The sequence below is a fragment of the Capsella rubella genome, unplaced genomic scaffold (assembly GCF_000375325.1).
Source record: "Capsella rubella cultivar Monte Gargano unplaced genomic scaffold, Caprub1_0 scaffold_7, whole genome shotgun sequence".
Taxonomy (NCBI): domain Eukaryota; kingdom Viridiplantae; phylum Streptophyta; class Magnoliopsida; order Brassicales; family Brassicaceae; genus Capsella; species Capsella rubella.
The window spans coordinates 13275320-13292475 of NW_006238917.1; the positions used below are offsets into that span (position 1 = coordinate 13275320).

Genomic DNA, 17156 nt, shown 5'->3' on the forward strand with positions numbered 1-17156 from the left:
CATCTGTTGGGGAAGCCTAGCTCAATCTCCTCTTCATGCCTGCGGGCTGAGTTAAATGCACTCTGAGCTTCATCCATCAAAATGTAAGCGGCTGTCTCCCTTTCTACACTGTCTTCTGTGTAGTGATTACTCTCTGAATCCTGTGAGTAGCTGTAGTCGTACCCCATTGATAACCTGAAAACAAACAAAAACACAGATAGTTCCAGACAATACAGACATACAAGCGTAAACAAGATTAAGAAACTGATTATATCACTTTGATTATACTATTACAGACATGATACAAGTATCACAGATATGAGACAAGTCACTAGTTCTCATTCAACAAAAATGCAACAATATTAATCTGAAACTAACACAAGTATCATCGAGATAAGATTAAGAAACTGAGACAAATATCACACAGATCAGACTATTATCACAGAGATCAGACTATTAACATTAACATAACAAAATGATACAAACCAGCCACAGGAATTATACATCTATACTACGGCTAAAGTATGAATCAGTCACAGAACTTACACAATGATACATGTATACACAACAATTTACACATCAATGATGCATGTGAACTAGACACAAGTGAAACAGACAAGCTTAAACAAGATTAAGAAACAGAGAAGCTTAAACAAGATTAAGAAACTGACAAGCTAAAACGAGATTAAGAAACAGATAAGGTAATACAAGATTAAGAAACTTACTATATCACTTTAATTATACTAAAACAAGATTCAGAAACAGACATGATACAAGTATCACAGATATGAGACATTCACATATCAATGATGCATGTGAACTAGCTTTTGAATGATACATGTATACAATGAAACAGAAATGAGACAATTATAACAAACTAGCACCATTCATCATTAAACCGGATTCATACATTGTCACAAACTATCTCAGTCATAAACAGAAATGAGACATGTAATACACAACAACGACAACTTCATAGTTAGAGAGAGCACACACATAGTAATAGAACACACACAAATGACACTACATAGACTTGTGAATTCATAGGTAAACAGACAGGATTCATTACAACTTAAAAAGCAACTTAGAAGAGTTGAGCTTCTTCCCATAAAGAGTCATGTAAATTTGATGTGCATTCTTCAAAACATCAACATCACTCTGTCCGGATGCTTTCTCACCCTCTGCAGAAGCACATGCTCCACAGAAATGAGACACCTCTTTACTGATTCTTCCCTATCTTTGTTTGCAAAGGTCAGGCAGCCTGGCTTCTCCTCCATTCACAACATGATTACTGGCACCATAGTAATCTGATATTCTTTTCCAGAAGGTCCCTGACCTTTGATCGTTCCCAACAATCACATCCTTGGATGTGTTTAACCATCCGCTAATCAAAACAAGATCATCAATGTTGGTCCATTGCCTTCTCTCCCTAGTACAAGTTGGTGTGCCTTGAGATTGACTAAGAGGTTGACTCTGATGGTGGCTATAAGAAGGGTTATGGTTGCCTTGAGATGGTCCTTCATGACTCTGTTGTTGGCTCATACCAGGTATCTGGCTGCCTTGAGAGGGTGGAGCTTGAGTCTGTTGGTGGTTAAAAGAAGGGGTTTGGCTGCTTTGTGGAGATCCAAAGTTGAGATTTTGGGAAAAGCTATCATAAGGAAAGTTATTAAGGCTAAAGTAACCGGGACCACCACCATATGGATTATTATTTGAATCCATACGATGCTAGAACAGATATGCTAAGACAGAGATAGTAGAAGAGATATGCTACAAGATCCAGAACCAGAACAGAAGGGAAAAAGATGCTACCAGAGATATGAAAGAAGGTTCAGACCAGAGAGATGATAGAAGGGAAAGAAGAGAGACATTAAAGAAGGTTCAGACCAGAGAGATGATATAAGGGAAAGAAAAGAGACATTATAGAAGGTGCAGACCAGAGAGATGATAGAAGGGAAAGAAGAGAGACATTATAGAATGGAAAGACCAGAGAGATGATAGAAGGGAAAGAAGAGAGAGGATCATCAAGCAAAGGGAAAAGGGAGATGAAATACGATAATTGATAACAGCACATAAAGAGTTATTACAAAGCAAATGACTCACCTACTTCAATCAAATCACAATGAACTCTCAAAAACAGAATAGTTTTCTTATTAAGTATACAGGGTATATAGTTCTCAAAAGTTGAAGTAAATATTAATCTTATTGTAACAAGATCAAAGATTAAAAGTAGGAGAATGTAAACGGATTCAGTTACATTCCATTAAGAAAGGACTAAAACAATAAAGCTAAAAGGATTAATTTAAACTGTATTAAATGAACTTAGACAAGGTAAGTAACAGACAGTAGAAGACTTTATACAGAAGGACAGGTTCAATACACCAACAAACTAGCATTCAATAACATTATAAAAGGTAGTAGACAGAGTTACAACACTTAATGTTTTTTACATACAGCATGTGTTTTTCAAACATAGGGTAGTGAACACAGTTTTGCCTTTATCAACATTGAAATTTTCAATAGAGAATGACGGGTTCAATACATAATGACAGGTTCAATAGATAATGACAGGTTCATTTTGTTATTTTTGGTTCAATAAAGAATGACAGTTTCAATACACATTCATTGGTTTAATACACTATGACTAAACAATAAACAATAACTAACCAGTACACCATGACTAACCAATACACCTTCACTAACCAATACACCAACAAACTAGCATTCAAACACAGGGTTATTAACACAGTTTTGCCTTGATCAACAATGACATTTTCAATACACAATGACAGCTTCAATAGAGAATGACAGGTTCAAAACACAATGACAGGTTCAATATAGAATGACTTTTTCATTTTCTAATTTTTGGTTCAATAGAGAATCACAGTTTGAAAACACAGTCACTAGTCACTGGTTCAATACACAATTACTAAACAATAAACAATTACTAACCAATACACCATGACTAGCACATACACGAACAAACTCTCATTCAGTAACATATATTGCATAAAGTATTAAGAGATGGACTAACCTCTAAATTTGGAGATCCTCTTGCTGATGAATATAAGAATGAGATTAGCAAGGTCAGACTCAACTTCAATCCTCAGCAAAAAGTTGAAAAGAAGAGTTAAGTTCATTCATCATATTTACAGTATAATGAAAGCATTAACCACACATACAAATCCTCTTTCGAAACAGAAATACACATGCAGCAGATACGACTCCCAAACAAAAATTCTAACCAACCACACATAAAAATCCTCTTTCGAAACATCAGACCTTAACCCTAGAACAGATCAGTTGTAATTCCATCCCTATACATTAAACGGTACTACTAAATATCGCCCCAGAAGAACACATATGAACTAATGACTCTAGTTTAGACAAATAACGAAAGGATCAAACCCAATTCATTACAAGAACTCGATAAACCTAATTATCCTTCGCCATATAACCAAACAGAGAACCAACTTCACAAAAGAATAAGAAGGAACAGAAGAGACATCCATTTACCTTATCTTTCCCTCGATTTGGGGAAGGAGACACACCACGGACCACACGCTGAAGGAGGAACGATTCCGATCCAGAATATGGTGAGCAGGCGACGGAGGGGGAGGAGAAGACGCCTTCGACAACACCGTCACCACGAGACAGCGGGGAAGAAGAAGAAGGTCAGAGTTGACGGTCCTCCTTCGGTGAGACTTTGATCGGGGAAGAAGAGGAGATCAAAGGGTGAAAATTTTCGATTTCGCTTTCTAGGGTTCGAGAACATGAGAGAGAGATGATGCGATTTGGGGATTTTCTTTTTTGGACAAAAGATAAAAAAACGTTTGCTTTACAAAATAATCAACCTATCAAGACGAAACACGTGGCCTAAGACACGGCTGAGAAAGAGTCATGTGGAGCATTCGGTTGCCCCTTAATATTTCACTGTTCTCATTTTAAAGGCTTATTAAAATGCTCCAAGGCCCGTTGGGTTATTCCGATAAAGTTAGCCTTACAATTGATTAATTACATGCACTTATATTTTCAACAGGACAAGGAAGTTCTAGCAACCATGCTATGGAAAATGATGTCTTCCTCATACAACAAAAAAAGCATCTCTGAGATTGATCATTGGTTCTCCTCCCTACTCGCTGATGAATATTTTGAGTTCCAGTCCCAGTATTCACAATCGTGATTCATGTGGCATAAATTCTACATGTGTTTTTGCTTGGAGATATAGTAACTGAAACCAAAGCTTGGGGTAAACATGTGGACACCATCCACTACCCCCATGTGTTTGGAGAAAAATCATTGGGTTGGTCTTGTCATCTACCTGAATTCCAACCAAAAATTAGAGTGAATTAGGATTGGATAAGCAAAGATCAAGAAGGAGAAAAAAAACTTAGCAAAGAAGTTAATGAAAAAATAGAGGTATGCATTAGTGATTTAAAAATAGGTTTGTATTACAGATTTTGTTTCTCACTGTTAGGTTGTAACAAAACAGAAGTCAAAGATGAAAAACCGCACACAACCAAGAAACGAGCAAAAAAGACAACAAATGACAATATGGTATATAAATGTTGAAACATGAATCATTCAATTTTATGAATCATAAGTGGGTGCAAGTAGATTTTTGATTTTGTTTTTGTTATTTCAGGAAGATTCAAAAAAGTGTAAGACAAAAAATGAGCAACACTCTACTGATGCTTCCTTCAAAAGGATTACGGACAATGTCTAGTGTTATCCATTTGAGTATGTGTTTCAACTCAGTTTCTATCTAGTTGTAGTGATCTGACATTTTTCTCATTCATTTATAATTAAATAATTATTACAAGTTATTTTAACTAACATGTGTGAGTTGTTTTATCAAACAAATATTTTTTCTCAACTTGCAGAGTCGCACCAACTGCTAAAAGGCGAAGTATATATAGTGGCACTTCATGTTGTCTGTATTTATGTATTACAATTGATTAATTACATGCACTTGTATTTTCAACAGGACATGGAAGTTCTAGCAGCCATACAATGGAAAATTATGTCTTCCTCAGCACTAAGAAACGCATCTCCGTGATTGATCATTGCTTCTCCTCCCTACTCGCTGATGAATATTTTAAGTTCTATTCCCAGTATTCACAATCGTCATTCATGTGGCATAAATTCCTGCCTGTTTTTTTGCTTGGAGATATAGTAACTGAAAACAAAGCTTGAGGTACAGATGTGGACACCATCTAATACCCCTTGTGTTGGCAGAGTCATCACTAGGGTTGTCTTGTCATCTACCTAAATTCCAACCCAAAATTAGAGTGAATTATTATTTGAGAAGCAAAGATGAAGAAGGAGAAAAATTTTTAGACATAGAGGTTAATGAAAAATTAGTGGTATGCATTAGTTCCCCAAAAATAGGTTTGTATTACTGATTTTGTTTCTCATTGTTAGGTTGTAAGAAAACAGAAGTCAAAGATGAAAAACCACATACAACCAAGAAACGAGCAAAAAATACAACAAATGATAATATGATATATAAATTATGAAGCATGTATCATTCAGTTTTATGAATCTTAAGTAGGCGCAAGTACATGTTCGATTTTGTTTTTGTTCTTTCAAGAAGATTAAAAAAAAGCGTAAGACAAAAAGTGAGGAACACTCTGCCGATGCTTTTTTTTTTTTTGTCGTCCTCTGCCGATGCTTTCTTCAAAAGAATTATGGGACAATATCAAATGTTATCCATTTGTGTATATGTTTCACCTCCATTTCTATCAAGTTGTAGTGTATCTGACAGATTCCTCATTTATTTATAATTAAATAATTATTACATGTTATTTTCTCTAACATGTGGGATTTGATGTATCAAACGATTTTTTTCTCAACTTACAGAGCCGCACCAACTGATAAAAGGAGAAGTATGTATAGTGGCACTTCATGTTGTCTGTATTTATGTATTACAATTGATTAATTACATGGACTTATATTTTCAACAGGAATGAAAGTTCTAGCAGCCATGCAATGGAAAATGATGTCTTCCCCTGACAACAAGAAACACACCTCAGTGAATAATCATTGGTTCCCCTCCCTACTCGCTGATGAATATTTTGAGTTCCAGTCCCAGTATTTACAATCATTATTCATATGGCCTAGATTCCTGACTGTATTCTTGCTTGGAGATACAGTAACTAAAAAAAAATCTAGGGGTAAAGATGTGGACACCATCTACTACCCCATGCGTTGGGAGAGTAATCATTGGGTTGGTCTTGTCATCTACTTGAATTCCATCCCCAAAAGTAGATCGAATTATGATTTGATAAGCAAAGATGAAGAAATAGAAGAAAACTTAGACAAAGAGGTTAATGAAAAAATAGAGGTATGCATTAGTGATTTAAAAATAGGTTTGTATTACAGGTTTTGTTTCTCACTTTGTAGATGCTATTATGTTAGGTTGTAGGAAAACAGAAGGCAAAGATGGAAAACCGCCCAGAACCAACAAATGAGCAAAAAAAACAACAAATGACAATATGGTATATAAATGTTGAAACATGTATCATTCAGTTTTATGAATCTTAAGTAGGCGCAAGTAGATGTTCGATTTTGTTTTTGGTAAGACAAGAAGAAAAGAGTCTCCATAGATGGAGAAATCATCCATAAACACTTCAACCACATTCTCAATCAAATCTGAAAAAACCGACATCATACACACTTTTGAAATGTGGCAGTGCAGTACATAGCCCAAATGGAATCCTTCAATAAGTAAAGGTGCTATAAAGGCATGTAAATGTCGTCTTTTCTTGGTCATTAAAGTGAATTAGGATTTGAAAGAAACCAGAATTTTCATCAAGGAAGCAATAATGAGTATGATTCGTAAGTGTTTATAGAATTTGATCAATAAAAGGTAAAGGGAAATGATATATCAATTTTAGATGCCGCATTTAACTTCCTATAATTAATACACATTCTATGTCCGGTTATAGTTCTAGTCGGGACTAACTCATCTTTATCATTTTTAACAACAATGACTCTGCCCTTCTTAGGAACCACATGCATTTGGGTTACCCATGTACTATCTGAGATCGGATATATGATTCCCGCTTCAAGAAGCTTAAGAATCTCTTTTTTCACCACATCTCTAAGGTTTGGGTTTAACCGCCATTGGTGTTTAATGGAAGTCATTGATTCATTTTCAAGATGAATTCTATGCATGCAAAGTGATTCCAAAATTCCTTTAATATCAAGTGAATAACCTATAGCCTTTCTATATATCTTTAATTCTCCTAGAACGGCAGAGGTTTCTAATTCACTAAGTTTTTCATTATTGATCACCGGGTAGGTAGAGTTGGTTCCAAGAAATGCGTACTTTAGCCCGGTGGGAAGTGGTTTGAGTTCACTCTAGTCCCCATCAATGCTAGCCTCATCCTTGATAGCTCCTTCTTGGTTAATCACATTCTCAATCTCCACAACACTCATTTCATGGCTTTGAATCAACTCAAGGAACGTTGCTTCACCATTTGAAGGCTTATGTGAGTCAAGAGCCTTCTCATATCTTTCACTATCACTCTCAAGCAATCCAAATTCGCCTTGCTTAACACCCAAAGTGCTTTGAAGAGCATCCTCTATTGCCAACTCTTCTAATAGCTCATCCGCTAGAGCGTTCATATCTTCAATATAGAACACTTGTCCTTCAATGGTTGGCTTCCTCATGACCTTATTGATGTCAAATGTCAAGACTTCTTTACCTAATCTTTAAGAAACTTGTTTTACGAGGGATTCAACAAGAAGGCATAAAAGATGGGCATGGTTATAGTCACCTTCTTCATTTGCTCATCAGACAAAGTTTCGTACTTGGCCTCTTGTTGCTTCTTCAAACGCCCCAGAAATGGAAGTTTAAGTTCATATGGTGGAGTAACGAAAGTAATCTTCTTCTTCTTAGTAAGCTTGGTCATTGTTGAAGGTTCCACATCGATCTTGTCTTCTTTGGTTCTTCAACCATTTTACCATTTCCCTTGTCCTTAACAACTTTCTCAATAACTACCTCTTCTTCATTATCTTTACTTTCCATTGTGGTCATTCTCATTCAATACCTCTTCTTCATCATTTTTGGCTACCACCTCCCCTTATTGATTCTCACTGTCCCTATTGAGATCTTCACTTGGTAGATTCTTGCCACTCCTAAGTGTGATAGCATTCATGTACTCTTTGGGTTAGGCTTGGGTTTACCGGGTAATGTATCCGTTGGTCTCATTGAAGATGAAGAAGATTGGTTATTCACCAGAGAATTTAACCTTTCAATCTTGGCATTGAGCTCTCCATATAAGTTATCTATATTTTTGTGCAAAGACTTCATTTGTGTAACTAGCTCAATGACACCTCTTCCTTGTCCTTCTAGTATTTCCTTAAAGAGACCATTAGTATTATCTCTTTGAGGTTGAGGGTTCGAAGTTTTGGCTTGAGGTTAGTAGGATTGGTTGAATTGAGGTTTATGTTGGTATTGTTTTGAAGGTTAGGTGGATAGGTAGGTTGTTGGAAACAGGGTGGCTTAGTGGGTGGGTACTTTTGGTCGTGGGGGTTTGCAATATAATTGCTTCGAAAGGTTTGGGTGGTTATTGTAGTTGGGGTTGAACTTCTTGTAGCCTTGACCACTAATGTAGTTTACTTCATCACTTCCTTCTGCACAACCTTCAACATTCTCTTGATAGCTCTCATAAACATCGGTTTCGGAAACAAAGTGGACCGGTTTTTGATTCGCAAGAATCATCTTGTCCATTTTATCATTGAGAGCTTTGATCTCTTTGTGATGTTGCTCACTCAAGTCTTTTATATCTCTTAATGTACGGTTATATTCTTCACCCTAGATTCCATTTCTTTGAGCAAGATTCTCCACTAAGGTCATGCCTTCGTCCACATCCTTACTCAAGAAGTTCCCATTGCTTGCGGTATCCAAATATATGCGGATTTAAGGATGCACTACTTGTTAAAACCAAGGTGAGGGCATTGCATTTGGTACCTTTTAAATCTTTCAAAGGCTTTACTAAAACTTTCGTTGTTCCGTTGAGTGAATTCTGAAATCTGATTCCTCAACCTAGGGTTTCTTGTGTTAGAGAATAACTTTTTGAGGAAAGTTTTCTTACATTCGAAGCAAGGTCTTTCTCCCATATGTGAGCTTGGTTTCCTAAAGAGAATTAGAATAGGCAGATCAAAAGTGTTCATTTTATGGGACTAAATAAGTCTTCTTTTTGCCTAAACAGTGGCCAAAGTACATACTCCTTGGTAAAAGTGTTATGTGAAATATATAGTTTCCAAAGTGTGTCATTGTGTAATAAACCCTATCTAAAATCTAAGTTTATGTCTTCATAATTTGTTTTTCCTAAGTATGTATTTATATATATCAAACTAGATTTTAACCCACGATACACCGAGGGACAAACCTTGTATTTTTTATTTTTTAAATTTTAAATTTTTTCTATTATGCTATAATTTATTTTTTTATTATAAAAACTACATACTATCAAACTCAACTAAATCAATTTGATTCGACATGTCTTATATTGTTGTTATTAAAAAATAGTATAATGAAGTTTTAACTCGTTTTGAATTATAAGATTCAAACTCTTCCCAACATACACCTGTCACACAACCCGTCATATAACTCGTGTTTAAATATTATTTCTATAAAAAAATTGTAATAATTTCTTTTATAAATATTTTGTATAACAACTGATAATCATTTACAAATCACGAGTATATATCATCCAATAATACTGATGTGTGCGGAGAGACACAAATAAAAATCAAAATATTAAATATTAAAATATTTTGAACGTTTTTTAAGGTTTTGATGTGCTCAGATAAAAAAACGGAATAAAACTTTGAAATTCGGATATTTGAGAAATCAAGCTTCATTTTCATAATGTAGTTGGAAGATATTAGTCTTATTTATAATTGTCTTCAATCAGATGAGGACAATCGTTCTAATTACTCTCTCTTCCCTGAAGAAAAACAGATCTAGATCTAAGCTTTTCTAGTGGCCTCTGGTTTTATTTCCTTTAGTTTTGCTTAGTGATTATGAGATGTTCCAACTCTCTTCTCCGTCAGTTGAGGTTTGGGTATCTCCTTCTTTGAAGTAGAGGCAATTTTGGCCTGTCGGTAGGAGAGTTTAGCTACGGTTTTCCTCTAGTTTGAAGACGCTAGTAGGGTTGTAGCAGTTGTCTCTCGAGGCTCAGCCGGCGGGTCATCTGAGCATCTACATCGGAAGTCGTCGGAGGAGTAGGTGGGGTTTGCTAATACGCCAAAGAAGTTAACGGTGGATCCTTCTGGATCTATCTGGTCATCTTGGTTTCTATGTTGTTTGGGGTCCTGATTGAGCCTTTGGTTTCAGATGCCGCCGACATCTGCTTCTTTCTAGCCGGTTGAAGGATGCTAGTATGGTAAGTGGAGTTTCTCTAGATCTGGGAAGGAGGGGTTAGGCCTGAAGTTGTTTGCTTGCTAGGTCAGGAGCAGGCAACGACGTGCCGTGGTGTGAGAGAATTGATCTTACTGGGAAATCTGTGGCGGGTTCAGTTGGTCGAGGGAACAGGAACGGGTCTGGGGATCAGATGTTTCACACTGTTTTCTACATACCTCAATCTGCCACAAAGCTGTGGATTTCGCATCTGCCGGTTCTAAGGAACAGACTCTCTGCCCGCGGTGTCAATACGGTCAGAGGCTCCTTTCCGGTGACGAAATTTTCTCTGTTTTCCTTTGTCTTGATTAAGTTTTGTATGCTAAAGTCCAGCCCATTAAGGGTCATTATTAATAAAAAGCCCTATTCCGTAAAAAAAATAATTGTTTTCAATCATTATCTAAAATTTCATACACGATGTGGCACGTTGTATATACACTTTAAACATTTCTTATTGCAACATATGTAAAAAAAAAAATTATTACATTGAAATGTCATTAGAAAAAGTTAAAAATGAAAAAAAAAACACTGGAGTAGTAAAGATAATTAAATAAAAATTCAAACAAACTAAATATATAAGATCGCAAGATAATTTATAAAATATAAATAAAATCGTGAAATAATCAAACAAATATATTGTTTGATTGGATATAAAAACACACATACAAGGTACATAAATTTTCAATTAAATAATACAAATAAAGTATTATAAATTTATGTTAAATAAAAAGTTCAGTCCATGGTTCACCTAGTAGATTAGTTTACCATTCTTCAACATTTATTTAGTGGGAAAATTCCACAAAAATTCCCCATCTAATTTTAATTTGGAAGTTTGGGTTTGATTGGAAACAAAATGCATGATTTATTAATTTGTTGTCGATTAATACATCAAGTATATAAAAATTGTGGAATCGAAAGAACCGCTTAACAAACGATACTCGGATTGACGGAATCACTAAATCGGGGTTAATGGGATTACACTAAACTTAGGGTTTATCGATCCCAATTCGATTTGGGGTAATAGCAAAGGACAATGCAGTCTTTGGATAACCCCAAATTACTCGTGTGTTTAGTGATTAGTGATTTCGTCAACTTCGGTTTAACGATTCCGTCAATCCGATTAAGCGATTTATTCGATTCGACAATTTTTATATACTTAATGTATTAATAGACCAAAATTTAATAAACTATGCATTTTGTTTCAAATCAAATAACATTGAGTATTAAACTTGCAAATTAAAATTAGATGGAAAAATTTTATGGAATTTTCCCTTTATTTAGTCGGTAAAGAATCGTTAAATTCAATGCATTAAACTTTCTTATCCTCTAATTGAGATAATAAAACCTGTTTTATTATTCTCTCGGTATATCATGGTATTTAAGAATTGCAAATACACGACCTGGAGGATTTTCAAAGCAACCCCTAGAAACTATTTTATTCAATAAAGTGGACATTTTCTTTGTTTTATTTCACTACAGACCCAACCCTAATTCGTTTCATTCTCTCGTTTCTTCCCCACAATTCTCAACTTCTCGCTCTCCTAACCCTAGGCTTCCCAATTCCTGAGCTTCGAGATCCCCTTTTGATATTTTGGTAAAACTATTCTCTCACTCACCTTTAATTTCGTTACAGAACTTCTTTAGATTTGCTGATTCCAAAATCTTCCTCCTTTGTTATCTAGCCAGTTTAAAACATGAATCTAGGGGTTTCTTTGTGTGTTTATGAATCGATGCTATGATTATTGAAATTTGTGCGATTCAACTGGTTTCCTTGTGTTCTGTTCTTCTTTAGTTTCATCAAAGTTTTATCCTTTGTGGTTCAGACCTGATTTGGTGGTGTCTGATTCCTATTCAAAGACTGAAACTTTAACCCTTTAGGTTTATGATGCAGACCCAATTTGGTGGTTTCTGATTCCTATTCAAAGACTGAAACTTTAATCCTTTAGGTTTATGATGCAGACCCAATTTGGTGGTTTCTGATTCCTATTCAAAGACTGAAACTTTAATCCTTTAGGTTTATGATGCAGACCCATTTTGGTGGTTTCTGATTCCTATTCAAAGACTGAAACTTTAACACTGTAGGTTTATACTTTGTGATGCTGACCAATTTGGTTCATTATTCAAAGACTGGAACTTTGAACCCTTTAGTAAATGTCTCTTAGTGTTTAAAACATTTCATCCTTCTTTGCTCTACTAGAAAGGGGAGATTTTGATGAGTTTATAGGTCAAGCAATATATTAACTTGGGTTAATTCAGTGTGTGATGCAGGCCAGTGTGCTAATCTGGTGTCATATTTGGCTTTTGCTGTGATTTGCTATCCTATTTTTTAGCTCTCTGTACACGTATCAAGTCTCAGTTGAGTGAGTTCAAATTGGTTTTGAGTTCCTTAAGGATAGATGCATGTTTTTGTTTATATGTTGAGATTTGCACGCTTGACAACATTTTGTCTTGTCCAGGCTTGCTAGACTGACTTTTCTACAGCTTACACATTTCTATTTAGCCAATAGGACTTATGTTGATACAGTTTGCTTGTGTATCTGATGTAACTGTTTTTTTTTTCCTTTGCGTTTTGAGTTCCTCAGGCTTCTTCTGTGGGTATGGGCAAAGGTAAGCTTATTTTGATTTGTCAATCTGGCGGCAAATTTGTGACTGATGATGATGGGACAATGACATATACCGGGGGAGAGGCAGAAGCGATAGATATTAATCATGAAACTACGTTTGATGATTTTAAGCTAAAACTGGCAAAGCTCTTGAACTTAGATTATAACACTTTGTCTCTCAAGTATTTTCTCCCGGGTAACAGAAGAACTCTTATCACCATGAAACAAGAGAAGGACATGAAAAGGATGTATGATTTCCATCTGAGCTCAGTCACAGCAGAAGTTTTTATTACAGGACAAGAAGGTTTCCAGTCTGATGCAGTTGCGTCACCCGGTAACAGGTATGCCCTTGTATGTAATCATGTTTTGTGAGTAAAACTGTTCTCTCTCTATATCTATTTTGCAGCTTCTCTTTTAGTTTAATTTAATCTGCCAGATAATGTAGTAGGCACCTAATGATGCATCAGTTTTGCAACATTTTAGGGATAACGTTTGTTAGGTGATAATTTATCATCCCTCTTGTTTGAGAGCCGAGTATTTTAACGATTGCTAGTTTTCTCACATCTCTGAAATGCTTGAGAGTTTTTTGACACATATCAAACCGTATTCAACTGTTTTTTTTTTCCTTTTTTTGGAACCATTAGTAAACTACAAAACTGATGTATACCAGTAACAAGAAAATTTTTTCAGTGTTATTGTGTTTTGATATCTACAAAACACCAAAATGTCTCATTAAAACATTCTCCTATAGATAATTTTGGTGCTCTGTTATAAAGGCAGTCATTCATCAATATTTGGGCTAGTCTAGGTTTTTGTCTTATCACTTCTGATCCAAATTGGAGGAGAATTAGACACTGGTCTACATAAGATCTTAAATGTATATGTGTGTACTAATATATCGTTCTGCTGGTCTTGTGATCATGGTCTCATAATCTATTTTTGTTTTAAATTGCAGGTCGTATGATATAGCGGTCGAAACAGAGATGACGCCAGTGGCATATGGGAATGTAGCAAATGTACCCATCCAAGTTGTCGCAGGAACTCCTGAAGAAAACAACCTCACTGATGTTAATTTTAGATCTAGAAAGGTCTCCCCCAGAATTACCTCTGAATCCAGTGGTCTTGTGGACATTCCTGTAACGTTATCCACCGATCCAGTGGTACCAGCTAAATCAACCTCGAAAAATTTCAAGAAGAAAGGGAAGAAGAGTCTTGTTTCCAATATCTCAAAACTAACTCCCAAAAGTTTGAAACAATCATTCATAGGTAGTAATCCTGGTACCAAAAGCTCCCCTCCAATGTCTCTAAATGTTGTGTGTGGTGTGACCACTGGTTCTCCTATAAGCGTTAGTAAACGAAGACGGGTGATGGAAGAACCCAGCATTTTGGTTCAGGATGAAAATGTCATGGATACAAGGAGACGGTCCTTAAGAAATAGGGGAGAAATTCGAAAGCCTGTAATAGAAACTGATGATGATGAATTTGTCTATAGTGACGAAGGTGATGATGCTGACGATGTTGATGATAACGATGTTGATGATAACGATGCTGATGATGACGATGTTGATGATGACAAAGACTATGTGCAGGATATTGAGACCTATTACCCTGAAACTGAGGATCTTGACCCTGAACGCGAGACGAATTATTCTATTGCTAATGCTAACGATGGTTCTGTAGAAAGCTTGGTAGCCTCATGGAAACGTTGTATTACCGGTGTGGGTCAGGGATTCGAAAGTGTCGTTGAATTTCGTGATGCTCTGCAGAAATATGCGGTTGCTTGTCGATTTGGGTACAGGTTAAGGAAGAATGAATCAAATCGTGCATGTGGTGTTTGTTTAGTTGGAGGTTGTCCTTGGAAGATTTATGCATCATGGGTACCATCTGAAAGTGTGTTTAGGATAAAAAAATTTAATAGAAGGCATACATGCGCGGGAGAATCTTGGAAATCTGCTCATCCAAAGAAGAACTGGGTAGTGAGTATCATCAAGGAGAGGTTGCAGGAGAACCCAAATCAGAAGACTAAGAACATTGCTGACTCGATTTTTCAAGATTTTGGTATTGAACTCAGTTATTGCACTATAAGACGAGGCATTGATGAAGCCAAAGGAGGACTTCATACATCATTCAAAGAGGCATATAAGCATTTGCCTCTTTTTGTTAATAAGCTAGTTGAGGCAAACACTGGAAGTATGGTTGATCTGGTGGTTGGTGAGGACAGAAGATTTCAGCGGCTTTTTCTGTCTTTCCAATCTTGTACACATGGCTTTCAAACTGGTTGCCGTCCGCTTCTTTTCCTAGATGCCATTCCATTTAAGTCAAGGTATCATGAGATTTTGTTGATAGCTTCTGCCTTGGATGGAGATGACGGCGTGCTTCCAGTGGCATTAGCCCTCGTTGATGTGGAAACTGATGAAACTTGGCGCTGGTTTCTGGAACAGTTAAAGATAGCTGTGCCCAGTCTACGAGCTCTTACTTTTGTCTCTGACCGAGAGAAAGGGCTAGAGAGTTCTGTGTTGGAAATTTTTGAGAATGCCCAACATGGTTATTCCATACATTACTTGATGGAGGATTTTATGAGAAGTCTGAGAGGTCCATTTCTTGGTGATGGGAAGCCATCCTTGTCGTACTATTTACTAGCTGCAGCACGTGCGGATCGAGTTGATGGGTTTAAGGTTTACACCGAGCAAATAAAACGAGTGTCTCCTAGAGCTTATGATTGGGTGATGCAAATCGAATCAAAGCACTGGGCCGGTGCATTATTTGAAGGTGAACCATACAGTCATATTACGTCAGATGTGGGAGAGATATACTCGAAATGGATTGATGAAATTCAGGAAACTTCCATCGTCCAGAAGCTCGTGGTGTTTGTCAATAAAATTGTGGAGTTGGTGAACGGTAGCCAGGAGAAGTCAAAACAGTGGTTCAGCCAACTTGTGCCAACTAAGGAGGAAAGTCTAGTGGAAGAATGCAAGAAAGCAAGCACCCTAAAAGTTTTCTTTTGTTCAGACACGCTTTTTGAGGTTCATGATGGGTCTGTTCAGCTTGTAGACATCAGTAACCAAACCTGCAGCTGTTACGGGTGGAAGCCCACAGGCCTCCCTTGCCAGCATGCGATTGCTGTCCTAAACACAAAAGGAAGAAACCTATATGACTATTGTTCAAGTTTCTTTACAGTTGAGAGTTACCGTTTAACGTATTCACAAGCTCTAGGAGCAGTTGCGATTGACTTAGCTTTGGTGGAGGCTGAAGGCAGCAGCAAAGAAGAGGAAGAAGAAGTACTCCCCCCTCTGTTTTCCCGAGTCCAGGGAGGGGAGAAGAGAATCAAAGACCGGAAAAGAGGACGATCCGTGTGCTGTACAAAGTGTGGAGGAGTAGGACATAACAAGGCTACTTGCAAGGATGATTGATCGTCGACAGCCTGCTTCTGCTCACTACATTTGTACAGAGGTTGCATTGTACTTCATAGATTTTGTTGGAACCGCAAGAACATCTTGTCAGTATCTCTCTTTCTTTCTCTCTCTCTCCTTAGAGTATAAATCAATAAACTGAGAAAGTGTTGTCGTTAAGTATTGATTTGGATGCAGTACCATTTTATTGTCTTCTAACAGTTAGCTGTTTGACTGTGGCCAAATTTTCTGTACTTACTGAATCATATCTTGTGCCAAACTTAATAACAGTCCGTTGCTTGCATCTGTTATTTGTACAAGACACATACAAGATCACAATGTACACAGACATGCAGAACATTATGTGTCACCATAAGCTCTGACCAATATATTACAGTCAGCTTTCAACATGATACTTCAACATAGGCAGCCTCAATTGTATCAAATCATATACATGATCGTGTACCGTGACTCTGACGTGTTACCTTTAACTAAACAAGACTTATATCCTTCTTAGAAAGCTCGATCCCTAGCTAGGAAGTAGTTTATCTTCATATGAAAGCAACTTCTTAAATGTATCATTATCATTCGATTCCTAGAACTCACCAAATTGTTACATAAATTACCAAGTCGTGTACACCCCATACTTTGGTCCACGTCCCATACTAAAACATAAGATTGAACAAACCCACACCATACAAGAGTCGGATATGCGTAGAGATTTAACAACTCCGTGCTCGTCTTAGACCATATGAAGACTTCCTAAGTTGACCC

General features: G+C 36.6%; 1 protein-coding gene, 1 long non-coding RNA gene and 1 other non-coding gene across 5 annotated transcripts; 2 read left to right on the top strand and 1 right to left on the bottom strand.

The window, feature by feature from the left end:
- Window positions 1–15: 15 nt before the first annotated feature.
- LOC111829720 lies at window positions 16–3634 on the bottom strand. Its single transcript, XR_002833079.1, has 3 exons — window positions 3493–3634; window positions 3011–3073; window positions 16–174 (listed from the first exon to the last, which is right to left on the bottom strand). It is a non-coding gene; the product is annotated as an uncharacterized LOC111829720 (long non-coding RNA).
- Window positions 3635–8926: 5292 nt separating this feature from the next.
- LOC111829804 lies at window positions 8927–9033 on the top strand. Its single transcript, XR_002833160.1, has one exon. It is a non-coding gene; the product is annotated as a small nucleolar RNA R71 (small nucleolar RNA).
- Window positions 9034–11894: 2861 nt separating this feature from the next.
- On the top strand, window positions 11895–16686 carry LOC17879786. 3 transcript variants are annotated; one of them, XM_006282485.2, is made up of 3 exons: window positions 11895–11984; window positions 12973–13334; window positions 13949–16686. In XM_006282485.2, exons 2-3 carry the CDS (start codon window positions 12988–12990, stop codon window positions 16401–16403), a joined length of 2802 nt encoding a protein of 933 aa, XP_006282547.1. In that variant the 5' UTR covers window positions 11895–11984; window positions 12973–12987; the 3' UTR covers window positions 16404–16686. The 3 variants fall into 3 exon arrangements, with proteins under 3 accessions (XP_006282547.1, XP_023634142.1, XP_023634141.1); XM_023778374.1 differs by lacking the exon at window positions 11895–11984 and adding an exon at window positions 12024–12750; XM_023778373.1 differs by lacking the exon at window positions 11895–11984 and having other exon boundaries at window positions 12025–13334.
- The last annotated feature ends 470 nt before the right edge of the window (window positions 16687–17156 follow it).

Excerpts from the sequence above, each read along its gene's own strand:
- LOC17879786 (XM_006282485.2), top strand. The coding sequence starts at position 12,988 with ATGGGCAAAGGTAAGCTTATTTTGATTTGTCAATCTGGCGGCAAATTT. Across the intron at positions 13,335-13,948 it reads GTTGCGTCACCCGGTAACAG|GTCGTATGATATAGCGGTCG; the intron begins GTATGCCCTTGT and ends TTTAAATTGCAG.